Source organism: Odocoileus virginianus, chromosome 20, assembly GCF_023699985.2.
Source record: "Odocoileus virginianus isolate 20LAN1187 ecotype Illinois chromosome 20, Ovbor_1.2, whole genome shotgun sequence".
Lineage (NCBI taxonomy): Eukaryota > Metazoa > Chordata > Mammalia > Artiodactyla > Cervidae > Odocoileus > Odocoileus virginianus.
The window spans coordinates 8,029,069-8,042,888 of NC_069693.1; the positions used below are offsets into that span (position 1 = coordinate 8,029,069).

At 46.8% G+C, this 13,820-nt stretch overlaps 1 protein-coding gene across 1 annotated transcript in view; it reads left to right on the forward strand.

The window, feature by feature from the left end:
• Positions 1-13,422, forward strand: part of PRKD2 (protein kinase D2) — a 32,405-nt gene extending 18,983 nt beyond the window's left edge. Inside the window, exons 13-18 of the mRNA XM_070450670.1 lie at positions 125-231; positions 1,077-1,238; positions 5,414-5,512; positions 9,507-9,774; positions 12,566-12,651; positions 12,984-13,422. Of these exons, the coding sequence (XP_070306771.1) occupies positions 125-231; positions 1,077-1,238; positions 5,414-5,512; positions 9,507-9,774; positions 12,566-12,651; positions 12,984-13,196 (935 nt within the window). The 3' untranslated portion in view covers positions 13,197-13,422. The remainder of the gene's footprint in view (positions 1-124; positions 232-1,076; positions 1,239-5,413; positions 5,513-9,506; positions 9,775-12,565; positions 12,652-12,983) is intronic.
• Positions 13,423-13,820: the final 398 nt, after the last annotated feature.

The following is a 13,820-nucleotide window of genomic DNA, read 5'->3' on the forward strand; positions in this document are numbered from 1 at the left end:
CCCTTGGTGGCCTTTCATCCACCTCTGCCCAACTCTAGCTGCGTGTCTCTAGTGGGGTCTTCCTCTTGCCAGGACTGGAAGGTCCTACATCTCTCATCCCCCACCTCCCCTACCCTCTGCCCAGGGAAGCATCGGAAGACAGGCCGGGACGTGGCAGTAAAGGTCATCGACAAACTGCGTTTCCCCACCAAGCAGGAGAGCCAACTCCGGAACGAAGTGGCCATTCTGCAGGTGACCCCTGGAGTCTATGGTCCTGCTCTGACCCCATCCCCACCATGCAAGGGCTTTCCCTTCCCACTTCCTCCAGTCTGGGGGTGGTCAGGGAGGGCTTCCTAGAGGAGGCGGTACGCATGTTGAGACTGAAGGGGTGGCGCACGTATTCTGAGCAGAGGGATCAGCCTGTGCGAAGGTCCAGAGTTGAGAGGGAACACAAAGTCTTCTAGGAATTTGAAGGGGTTCAAGGTTACTAGATGGTTTATGTGAAGCAAGGTGGTAGGCGGTGAGGCTAGGGAGCAGGGTGGGGTCCCACCCACCCTATGGGCTTTCTCCTAAGGGTACTAGGGAGCCATGGAAAAATTCTGAGCAAAGAGAGGGACAGAGTCAGATGTGTGAACTTTAGGAAGATCCCACTGGCTGCTATTGGAGGAGAGGTGGAAGGGTTGTGGGGCTGGAGCCTGCAGCCCTGGGAAGAGGCTGGGTGGGGACCTGTGTGAAGAGATGGGGTTCAGCCAGGCAAGGGTTGGGGAAGAGCCAGGAGGGCGGGGATTTAAAAGATACAGATGTACGAAGCTCCTTCCCATTTCTTCAGGCTCCCTTCTCTCTTGCTCCCTCAACCCTGGGCCTTCACCATGATTTCATGGTGTAAAAATCCTTCTGGACACCTGGTGGTGCAAGAGGGGTGGTCCTCTCTGGGGCTGTGGACACCCTTTCCCCTCTGCCACTGCCACCCCCAGGGGGGAACGGCCCTCCAGGGACATCCTCTTCTTGCTTGTTGTCCGCCCGCTCCTGTGGCTTGTCCTCTGGGGTCCCAAGCTCATGGGCGACGTGGGTCCTGACCGCCCTCCTCCCCACCCCAGAGTCTGCGGCACCCAGGGATTGTCAACCTGGAATGTATGTTCGAGACCCCGGAGAAGGTGTTCGTGGTGATGGAGAAGCTGCACGGGGACATGCTGGAGATGATCCTCTCCAGCGAGAAGGGCCGGCTGCCTGAGCGCCTCACCAAGTTCCTCATCACCCAGGTGCGCACGCCCCGCCCCCCCAGCCAGGCTCCCCACCTGTCCTGCAAGTCTGCTTATCACCGAGGTGCGCACGCCCCGCCCACCGCCCGCCCACCGCCCGCCCACTGCCCGCCTCCCCAGCCAGGCTCCCCACCTGTCCTGCAAGTCGCACCTGTGCTGTGTGCCCTGAAGGGCAGGCAGACCTTGGGTGGGAATCATAATAGCGGATAAGAGAAAATGTAGTAATAGAGTAATAATAACAATCATAGAAAAAGTATTAGAATTATACTTTAAAAATTATAATAGAATATGATAGAACAGTAGAATAACAGTTACAGAGTAATAACAATAGATACATAATAAGATAAGTTGAAAATAATAGAGCAGTAATAATAATATTATAGAAAATAATAACTATTATTTTTTATCCTTTATTACTTTATATAATGAGTCAGGCTCGCTGGGCCTGCCTGACTTCATGAAGAAAAAGGGAAAGGGAGAGAGGCCTTTCTCTGGGGAGCTCATTCATTCATTTATTAAACGGTTCAGCAAACACTGTCTGGCCCCATGTTGGGCAGTGTGAGGACACAGCGGTGACCTCGATAGCCCCGGGTCTGTACAGTGATCACCCAGAGTGGGCAGGGCTGAGATGGGGGTGCTGATAATGAGAATGATAAACAATGTGGTCGCTAACCTTTATTGAGCCCTTACTGTATGCCAGCCACTCTTTTAGTTCATGTAATCTTCCTAGCAACCTATGTGGTAGTGGTTATTACTACTCCCATTTTACTGAGACTCAGGGACTTTAAGTAGCTCACCCAGGGTCACACAGCTGGTGGGATTTAAACCTGGAAGCGAGCTTTTACCAAGTAAAGTCAAACAGTGTCTTAGTCACTCAGTCATGTCTGACTCTTTGCAACCCCATGGATTGTAGCCCGCCAGGCTCCTCTGTCCCTGGAATTCTCCAGGCAAGAATATTTGGGGGAAAAAAAAAAGGAAGAAAAAAAATAGAATACTGGAGTGGGTTGCCATTCCCTTCTACAAAAGTCAAACTTATTTGTGTTGTCTGTGTGTGTGTGTCTGTGTGCATGTGTATGTACATTTAAATTGATTTCACATCACATATAACACTTGTTCTGCTTTTTACTTTCTTCACTTTAATAGTGCTTCTGAAAGACCGTTCTATTTCAGTATGTAGTTAGCAGAACTCTCTTTTTCTTAATTGTATCCCACGACAATATCACCAAATTCTCCAGTTGCTGAGTATGTAGTTGGTTTCACTATCCCACTACTGCAAACAACAGCCTGTGAACATTTGTCTACAAACATCGACAGGCTCTGGTGGGAGGATTTCAATAGAACATGTTTCAAATAGTAGACTCCCAAGCCTAAGGAAATGTGCTTAAAATTTTTTGAAAAGTGTTGCCCAGTTATTCTCTAAAACCTCTTTCAATCTTTGTTCTCACCAACAGAGTTTGAGGGTGTCTATTTTCTCAGTCCTTACTCTGGATAATATATTCACCAGTTCTTTTTTTTTTCCCCAAGCCACATGGCTTGAGGGATTTTAGTTCCGGATCAGGGGTTGAACCTGGGCCATGGCAGTGAAAGTGCTGAGTCCTAGCCACTGGACTGCCAGGGAATTCCCAATATAATCACTAGTCTTAAAGGTGGAAAAACAATACTTCATATGGCTTCATTTGGTGGTTTAAAAATTATGAGTGAGGTTGAGCATATTTTCACATGTTTATTGACCTGTACTTTATGTACTCTGGACTTCCCTGGTGACTCAGATGGTAAAGTGTCTGCCTACAATGCGGGAGACCTGGGTTCAATCCCTGGGTCGGGAAGATCTCCTGGAGAAGGAAATGGTAACCCACTCCAGTGTTCTTGCCTGGAAAATCCCATGGATGGAGAAGCCTGGTAGGCTACAGTCCATGGGGTCGGAAAGAGTCGGACACGACTGAGTGACTTCACTTTCACTTATGCACTCTGGCCTTTTTTTTCAGTTGTATTATTCTTATTGAATTGTAAAGTGCTCTTTGTATATGAAGGACCCTGGATCTTTGTTGCTTGTGTTGTTCCCATCTTTTATCCTGGTATTTCTTTTCCTCTTCATTTTGTTTGTGGTGTTTACTTTCATTTTGGGGGTTTCACAGCCTTCTTGGAAATATCTTCCCACCTGGCTGGCCCTACACTTGATTCTGGAACATGTTCTCTGTTGGTTGAAAAGTTTCCTGTACTGGCTTCCTTTCTCCAGGCCCAGCACTCTTGCTCTCCCAAGCTGTCTGCCTTTGTCAGTCTGGCTTGTGGGGTGGGGATAGAAATTCACTGAGACAGGCCCATCTGGACTTCAGGTGGGGAGAGAAAACTGCCTGCCTTCAGCAACTGAGGCAGTTTCTCTTTCATTCTGGTCTTTTATCTCTTTCTCTCTTTTTGTCTGTGCTCTTCTCCCTCTTTCTCTTTCTGCAGATTTCTGCTTTTTGCCTCTTGCCTGCCCCACCCCAAGTCCTGGGCTAAGCTAAGCCCTATACCTCATGAACTTATAAACTGCACAACCATCTTCGAGGTAGGTATTACTATAATCTCCATTTTACAGATGAGGAAACTGAGGTTGAGGGGTTTCCTAGGTCTTGCCCAAGGTCATACAGGTACAAGGGCACACTGCTAGGTAGCTTAGCTGTCTGGCCAAGGTTTGAACCTGGGTCTGTCCAGCTTCCCATCTACCCTCTTTGTTCACCATATTTACTAGTGGTTGGGAAAATCAGTAAACTGAAGCTATGTAGGAGAGGATGTCCATATATGGCTTTGGACCCCCAGCCTCTCTGTAGAGTGAGGAACTTGGACCTCAGCAGTAGCTTTCAAATAGCATTTCCATAGTCAAAAATCATCCATGAAAACAATGAAAAAGTCCAAATATTTCAGTTCTGAGATATAAATTACAGCTTCATGCTTATGTCACACTTTTGACAATTTGATATTTTGTTTGAGTTATGTAGAATCAAGGAAAATCATGGCTTCCATAGATAAGTAGTTACAAATGGTAAGTCTTTTTTTTTTTTTTTTAATTTTATTGATGTATTTATTTTTGGCTGTGCTGGATCTTCATTGCAGCCTGGGCTTATCTCTAGTTCTGGCGAGCAGTGGCTACTCCAGTTGTAGTGTGTGGGCTTCTCATTGCAGTGGCTTCTCTTTTTGTGGAGTGCAGGCTCTTGGCTTCAAGGTCTTCAGTAGTTGAGGCTCCCGGGCTCTAGAGCCCAGGTTCAATAGTTGGGGCTCATGAGCTTAGTTGCTCTGCAACATGTGGGATCTTCCCAGATCAGGGAGTTAATCCATGTCTCCTGCATTAGCATATAGATTCTTTACCACTATGCCACTAGGGAAGCCCAACAGTTTTTTTGTTTGTTTAAGTCAGCTCACCTTGCCATCATAGAATATTCTTAAATTAACAGCTACAGCAGGAAAAGTTTGATTTGAAACACTTACAGGAACGTGTCCACTAACAGGCCATCACAAGAATAATAACCAAAACAACAATAATAATAACTCACATGGAGTGCTTGCTGTGTGCCAGACATTGCCCTAAGCACTTTCTATACCTCACTCAACTCACTTAAAATGCACAGCAACCCATGAGGATGGTTTCTGTTATCACCCTCATTTTACAGGTGAGAACATTGAGACCGAGAGAGATAAGGTGACTTGCTGTAGGCAAGTGTGCTGTAGGCAAGTGTGGAGCCAGGTTGGCTCTCAAATCCCCCCACCTCTTAAGGGTGTTATGTTTGATTTATAATATGTCATATTGGCATTGTTTGTAATTGTTTAGTATTTCAGGTTTTTAATGCGTGAAAAATATTTTTTTAAAAAATGGAAGCACACAATAGCACCTCCTTGAAACCGCTGCATTATTCATAGCTCTTTTTCAGCAGGATCTGCATGTCAGAGGGTGTCAGGATCTTCCTAAACCCCCTGCTCAAGTTCAGTCTCCCTAGAATTATATGTCAAACTTCTATCTTTGACTGAAATGGTTCTGGGGTTCTGAGCTTCTTTGGTGCTCCGATGCCTTCCCTGGTCCAGGGCGGGGGCTGGGGTGGGGGGGCGGTGATGGCATGGATGGGGTTTGGAGGGCTGGCTGCTGAAGGCAGACTCTCACAGCAGGGACTTTTCTAACTTTTACTGGTGCCATCTCCTCCCCTCAGATCCTGGTGGCTTTGAGACACCTTCACTTCAAGAATATCGTCCACTGTGACTTGAAACCAGAAAACGTGTTGCTGTCATCAGCCGACCCATTTCCTCAGGTCAGAAATGTCCCCTCCTTATTTGGGGAAGTCCATCTAACACTAACGGTGGGTGGGGACTGTGTTAATCAAGATAATTAATCAGCCACAGAGACCCAAGATAATGGCTTAAGTGAGACAGAGGCTTGCTTCTCACTCACGGAGGGACTAGTATAACATTTTGAGGGTGAAAAAGCAGTGCAATGGTGTTGGGACCACAGCTCCTGTTGTCTTGTTGTGGCCTCTCTATGGCGTTGCCTGGTCTTCATGGTCCATGTTGCGCCGCTGCTTCCCCACCTCCTAAATGTAAAAGGATAATGTGGGGGAGGAAAGAAACCGGGTAGAAGAAATAGATGCACCCCTTTCCTTCCCTAAGGTAATACTATGAACTTGCACGGGGCACGCCTCACATTCCATTGGTCAGAACTTGATCACGTGGGACTTCAAAGGCTGCTGGGAAATGTAGTTTTCATTCTGAGCGGCCGTGTGGCGCATTAAAAATCGAGAATTTTTATTAAGGGGAGAAGCAGAGAACAGATATTGGAGCGGAGCAACTGGTAATTTCTTCTGTGGATCTCTTAGGAAAACAGCTTTTTTGGTGTTCTTTGTTTGTTTTTAATATATTTTTTAATTTATTTATTTGGCTGCTCCTGGTCTTAGTTGCCACACGTGGGATCTTCAATCTTCCCTTCCATATGTGAGATCTTTTCTAGTTGCAGCATATGGGATCTAGTTCCCTGACCAGGGATCAAACCCACGCCCCCTGCATTGGGAATGTAGCCTGTTAGCCACTGGCCCACCAGGGAGGTCCCAGGAAAACAATTTTGATGAGGCTCTGACTGGTTGGATGAGAATCCCCTTGAGGCAAAGCCAGATTGAGCAAGGGTGATGATTATAACAGCTAAAGTTGATTGGGTGCCCACTGTGTTTAAGGGCTTTTAGCTACAGGTTCTCATTTAGCCCTTCCACATCCCTGTGAAGTTTTTGCTTCCTTATCTCTCTTGTGTGATTATTTCATTTCATTTTAAAAGTTCATTTTGGTCATCAACTAAAAATTATTGTGTGCCTACTATGTGCCAAGCTGCATGCTGGAGCATTAGGAACTGTAGTAAGTAGAGACAGCCCCATCTCCATGCCCACTGGTTTACAGCTGGGACTAATTTTGCACCCCAGGGGATATTTGACAACATTGGAGACATTTTTGGTTGTCACAAGCTGTTTGAGGGGAAGCATTACTACTGGCATGGAGGGATTGCTAAGCATCCAACAGTGCACAGGATAGCCCCATAATACAAGATTATCTTTCCCTAATGTCAGTAGTGCAGGGTATGAGAAACTGTAACTTATAGCAGTAATATCCACTAGACATATAATGTACTGGGACTTACTTCCCTGGTGGTTCAGTGGCTAAGACTCAGCTCCCAATGCAGGGGGCCTGGATTCAATCCCTGGTCAGGAAACTAGATCCCACATAATGCAACTAATAGTTCATAGGTCACAACCAGAGGTTCCATAGAAATTAAATCTTATAATTTACAATAAATATATAAATTTATAAATAAATATAAATTAATAAAAAAAGAAATATAATGTGAACCCTATTTACAATTTTACATTTTCTAGTAAGCCACATTTTAGAAACTGAAGAGAAACTGGTGAAATTAATTTTGCTAATATACTTTGTTCTAGTATATCTAAATATTACCATTTCAACATGGAATCAGCATAAACATTATTAATGAAATATCCTTTCTTTTCCTACTAAGTCTTCCAAATCTGGTGTGTATTTTACACTTAAAGTAAATCTCAATTTGGGTAATAGATTTCTATGAGAAATACTTGATTTTGCACTTAGATTTCAGAAAGTTAACAGTTGGGAAAGTAGATTGATACACCCAAGTTGTTCCAAGCTTATTTAAAATTTTTCCAATAAAAAAAATCTAGGACCCCTTTTAAAATGTAAATTAATTAAAATTAAATAAAAAATAGTTTCTCGGCTGCACTTGCCACATTCAAGTACTCTGCAGCCACATGTGGCCACCATGCTGGACGGCAAAGCTCATAGAGGGTAGATGAAATATTGGTCAAATTGTCACAAGAACGTAATTATATCTGTGATGAGTTCTGTGGCACAGTTCTACGAGCTCAAACTGTATAGCCCAGTGGAAGGTCAGAGACAATTTATCTGAAGAAACAGTAGGTTTTTTGAGGGGAAGGGACAAGTGTTCTAGTGAGTGGGAGCAGCCTGTGCAAAGGCCCTGTGGTGTACTTAAAAAAAAAAACCAGTTATATTGAGATATAATGTGCATACTATACAATTTACCACTTTAAAGTATACTATTTAGTGGCTTTTAGGGTATTCAGAGTTGTGCAACCATCACCATGATCAATTTTGGAACATTTTCATAACCACAAAAGAAACCTCATGCTTCTTAGCCAACATCCTCCCCAATCGCACCATCTCCCCACCCACAATAACTAATCTACTTTCTGTGGATTGTCTGTTCTGAGCTTTTCATGTAAATGGAATAAACAAACACTTCTGTGTGTGTGTGTGTGTGTGTGTGTGTGCTCAGTAACTTCAGCCGTGTCCGACTCTTCATGACCCCATGGGCTATAGCCCACCAGGCTCCTCTGTCCCTGGGATTCTCCAGGCAAGAATACTGGAGTGAGTTGCCATGCCCTCCTCCAGGGGATCTTCCTGACCCAGGGATTGAACCTGCATTTCCTGTACTGCAGGCAGATTCTTTACCATCTGAACCACCAGGGAAGCCCATCATACATGGCCATAAAAAGAAATGAACTATTGACACATGTATAACATAAATGAACCTTGAAAACATTGAGAAAAAGAAGCCAGTCACAAAGGATGACATATTATATTATTGTATATTCCATATATTGTGTACTACATGTGTACATATATGGAATATACAATAATATATGTCATCCTTTGTGACTGGCTTCTTTCCCTTAATGTTTTCAAGGTTCATTTATGTTATAGCATGTGTCAGTGCTTCACTTCTTTTTATGGCCATGTAATATTCCATCATAAGATAGGTAGAAAAGGGTGGATCTTAGAAAAGTAAAAGATTATAAGGTCTGTTAAAAGGGCAAAGGATCCTAGGAAAGGGTGGTATGGCTGTCACATTGAGATTTGGGTCAGGGGTTGGGGTGTTGCTGTTTTTGAAGGCAATAGAGGCTTGGGGCAGTAGTGAACCAGAGAAGTGTTTTGAGTAGGGGAGGGACAGTATATGAATAGAGGTGGCAGCTGCCTATGGACTGGTAGGCAGCAGACAGGACTTGAACCCAGAACTTGCTGGCTCTGAAGCCTATTCATGACCCTCGACTGCCTCCAAAGAGGGCAAGGTAGGTTCACACCTATTTCCATGGATGCCATGGTCAACTATTTACATGCTGAGTGCCCTTTAATCCCCAGGGAAGCCTGATCAGCAGCTGCTGTTAACATCCTCAACCCGGTAGACAAAAACGGGGCTGCGAGAACTTCTGTCCCTCTGCTGTGATCCCTGAGGCTCGCTCTATGCCCGCTGCTGCTTCTATCATTTTCCCACGTATTTACTCTTTCAATTCATACTAATACCCTTTAAGGTAGGGATTGTTAGCATCGCCATGTGCAAAAGAGGAGACAGAGGCAGAAGAAGGTTGAGACCTGTTCGACATGACAGAGGGATAGTAGCAGGGAGCCCTTACGGAGCCCTCACTGCAGGTCGGGCATTTATTGTCCTGTGAGCTTTAGATGGATGAAGTCCATATAATCCTCACGACAGCCCGTTGAGATAGGCGCTGGTAGGATCTTCCCCCTCCTCGTACAGATGAATAAACGGAGGCCCAGACAGAGGAAGCCCCCTGCCCAGGGTCACCCAGTGAGCAGAGGAGCCTGGATTCGAACCAGCGTTCGATTTTGTCTGGGATTCTGTAGTGGCGGCACGCTAGCACAGATGCGGGAGGCACGACCTCCACACGCCCTGAGACCCTCTATCCCTCGCCTCCGCAGGTGAAGCTGTGCGACTTCGGCTTCGCGCGCATCATCGGCGAGAAGTCGTTCCGGCGCTCGGTGGTGGGCACGCCGGCCTACCTGGCGCCCGAGGTGCTGCTCAACCAGGGCTACAACCGCTCGCTGGACATGTGGTCGGTGGGCGTGATCATGTACGTCAGCCTCAGCGGCACGTTCCCCTTCAACGAGGACGAGGACATCAAAGACCAGATCCAGAATGCTGCCTTCATGTACCCGGCCTGCCCTTGGAGCTGCATCTCGGCCGGAGGTGCGGGGCTCGCTGGACTCCAGGGCGCAGGCGAGGGGCGGGGCCCCGCGGTGGGGACGTGGTGGGGATAATGGGCGGGGCCGCCCTGAGGAGGCCTGTGGCCGTGAGGGTGGAGCCTAGTGATGCTGTTTAAGGGAGGCTCGGAGACCTGGAACTTTGGGGGAGGGACTCAGCACGTGTATGGAGCTAGGGTCCGAAGACTCAGGCCTAGACTAGGTTACGTGAGTTGGGAAGGAAGTGCCCTGGGAACATTAAGACAGTTACCACCTTGGAGGCTATTAATTAATACTTGGTTTGTCTAGGGCGAGGCGGGGAGAACGACTAGACCCGAGAAAGTCAAAGGGCGGGGTGGCTAGGAGAAAGAACAGGTCCTCGCAAGGTGTTGGCTGGAGTCTGAAGTCTTTGGGGTTATGACCCCAAAAGGATTAACCCCGCAGAAGCAGTGGCGCCAGGCGGCAGGGTTGAGGAACAAGGGCATGGCAAATTCGCCAGGTACTGGAGGCTTGACTGGGATGAAGATGGGCCTGGGCCCTGGGATTAGATCCAGTGATGGAGGGAGCTGATTTAGGGGCTTAGCTAGAGAAGGGGCAGGGCTTCCCTGGTTGCTTAGGTGGTAAAGAATTTGCCTCCAATGTGGAAGACTTGGGTTCGATCCCTGGGTTGGGAAGATCCCCTGGAGAAGGGAATAGCAACCCACTCCAGTATTCTCTCCTGGGAAATTCCATGGACAGAGGATCCTGGAAGATGGGCTACAGTCCATGGGGTTACAAAGAGTCAGACATGACTGAGTGACTAACACTTTCACTAAAGGAGTGGCAGGGCCACAGAGGGTTTCTGAAGCTTTCTAAGGGAAGGACTGACCCTGAAACCAAAGTCAGGCCTGGAATCTGAGAGCAGGTGGAGGTTGGGAGAAGCATGGGACTATGGGGGTGGGGGCTAGGGGGCAGGACAGAGGTGGACCTTGGGGTCTCTGCATATAGGGGCTTTGGCATCGTGGCCTGGTAGTGCTGATGGTCTTTGTGATGCTCCTGCTGACTTGGAGACGGGTCTGGGAAATTTGACTCCTGAGGGCCCCCAGCTTTGGGGCAAAGCCAGGTGTCAGGGTGAGCCAAGGGTGAGGCTAAGATACTGGGGTGTGTGAAGATGCCTTAAATGAGTTAGAACAAAGGGCAGGTTCTGAAATCAGAAGCTCAGGAAGACAGAAGTGTGGGAGGGAGGTTAGTTAAAGAGACAAGCATTTGGGAGTTCCCTGGTGGTCTAGTCATTGAGATTCAGTGCTTCCACTGCCATGGCCAGTGTTCAATCCCTGGTCAGGGAACTGAGATTCCAAAAGACACAAGGTGCAGAGAGAAAAAAAAAACAAAAAACAAAGCTCATCCTTAAGAGTTTCTTCAACAAGTATGTGTTGAGTGTCTACTTCATGCATAGTACTGATTGTCCTAGGTTCTGGGAATACTGGAATCAGTTGGAGAGAAGGGATCATGAAAGAAGGTGGTCCAGTGGTCCATGAAGAGGAGGGGGAGGGGCATAGAGGGTGCGACCTCATGGAGCAGGCAGAGGGGGTTACACAGTGCAGGAAAAGGTGTTGGTGGCCCAAGAAAGATGAGCACCGAGCAGTGAGGAGGTGGGTTGACTTGAGCCCTGGAGCAGTGTAAGGGGTTGTCTTTTGGGACCTGATCCAGAGTCCCTCAGTCAAAGTGTGTCCTCCGGTGTATGTGAGTGAATTTGAGTGTGGATGGGTGTGTGTGAGGGAGCCTGTGAGAACAAGGCCTATACTCAGAGGAGTTTACACAGTGGGGCCTTGTCTTTCAAGGCTCATGATCAAGCAGGGAGCCTTGGACGAGTGCTAGCTTGTCTTGAATGCCTGACACTCACTAATCCTTTTCATAGAGAGCAGGCCTCTGACTCTGGGCTTTCTGCAGGAAACTGGTGACTGATTAGCATCTCATAACATTGTTTTCTTTTCATTTTATTTTTGTGGACATGGCAAGTGATCTTAGGATTTCTATTGACCAGGGTGATAGAAAGTTTCCATTTTATATAATTCTGTATCCTATATTTTATATAAAGTACATATTTATATGATTATATATATAAATATATATATATATATATTTGTGTATTTTCACCTTAAAAAGTGAGTTGAAAAAGTGAATTGATTTAAAACCAAATTCTACCTATTTTTCCAAGGGTTATGTACATGGTTCAAATTTTTTCTATGTACAAAAGGGTCTAAAATGAAAATTTTTTCTTTTTTTTCTCTCTTATTATTTTATTTGACATCCTTCCCAAAGGCAGTGTGTATTACAAGTCTATATACTTATCCAAGCAGATATGGGTACATACATTCTCTTATTTCTCCTTTTACACAGATGGCAGCATGCTATACACAATATATATATATATATATATATATATATATATATATTTAACCAACTTGCTTTGTCCATATCCCAGCAATCTTGGGTAAATGAGTTGGCTTAAAGAAAAATACTAAGTGAAATATAGTATAAATGTACCTGTACATGCTTGTGTATGACAAAACCAATGAAGGTGACATAGGAATGGGGAAACTGAGGTAGAGACTTGGTGGGAGATGTAGGACCCAACGTGAGGGATGGGGATACATGTGTAGTTTAATGAGGAAATAGGTGGGAGAGTGATTCGTGCAGGTGGGGCTTCTGCACTGAAGGAAGGCCCCCATGACAGGTGAGTAGGGTGGGGTGCCTGTTGAAGGAGGGGCGGCCCCTCACCCCGCAGGATTTAAACTGTCTCTCTCCTTCCGGTGCAGCCATCGACCTCATCAACAACCTGCTGCAGGTGAAGATGCGCAAGCGCTACAGCGTGGACAAGTCTCTCAGTCACCCATGGTTACAGGTGATTCAGGGGCGGGGCTGAGAGCCAAGTGGGAATGGCTGAGTCATTCGTTGGGATAGAGGAAGGCGTGGAACCACATCTCTTATTGGATACTAAGGTAGTTTAGGTTATAGGTACTTTCCCGCTGAACTAGGAATGTGGCTGAGCCTCCCATTGGCTGGGCTGTAGAAGGAAGTGGAGCTAATTGGCTAGGTAGGTTGTGAAGGGTGTGGCTTCACCGTCCTCGGTATCCGGCTTCTCAGGGGTAGGCAGATCCCATGGGGGCGATGCTCCGGCAACTATTGGCTGCCCTTGAGCAACACCGAAACTAATCTTTGTTCTCCCCGGCCCAGGAGTACCAGACATGGCTGGACCTCCGGGAACTGGAAGGGAAGATGGGCGAGCGGTACATCACGCACGAGAGTGACGATGCGCGCTGGGAGCAGTTTTTGGCAGAGCACCCACTACCCGGGCCGGGGCTGCCAGCCGACCGGGTGCTTCGTGGGACCCTCCCACCCCCGGACCACGAGATGCAGGGGCTGGCCGAGCGCATCAGTGTCCTCTGAGGTCTCGGGCTCCCACTCTGGCTGCCTCGTGATGCTGTCCTTGCGTGCTTGGAGAGCGGCGCTTCACACCTTACCAGTGATGGAACTGTTCTGAGGAAAGCAGTTTCCTGCCCAACTTGGACACGCCCCCGGGGGAGGGGCAGGGGCCGGGGTTATTTCCAAAGTTAATTCCCCAGCAATTAAAATGGACTCATCTCTGGCCCTATGGCCTTGGTCTTTGGCCACACCGCACTCTCGTATTATTGAGTCTGTTGCTCACCAAGATGGAGTTCATCTGGAAAAACGATGGGATGGAGGAGGAGTGGAGGGAGGGGCACTGAAGGGAGAGGAGTTTTGGAAGGAGAACTAACGGATAAAAAAATATACAGAGGGAGCACTGCCAGGAGGGAAGACTAGAAAGGGAAACAATGTGAAAGCATAAAGAGGAGAGGGAAAATTAATGGAGGAGAAATAGAAGGAATATGATCGGAGGGGTGAAGGATTTAGAAAAGCTCAAGTAATCTCATGGCTTAATGGTTTAATTTTTTAATTTGGTGTTATTGCTACTAACTGCACACCTGATCTATGGTAGAAAGTCGATACACAGTAGTTGGTATTTTCTTATAAGTTGATATAATGACTTCT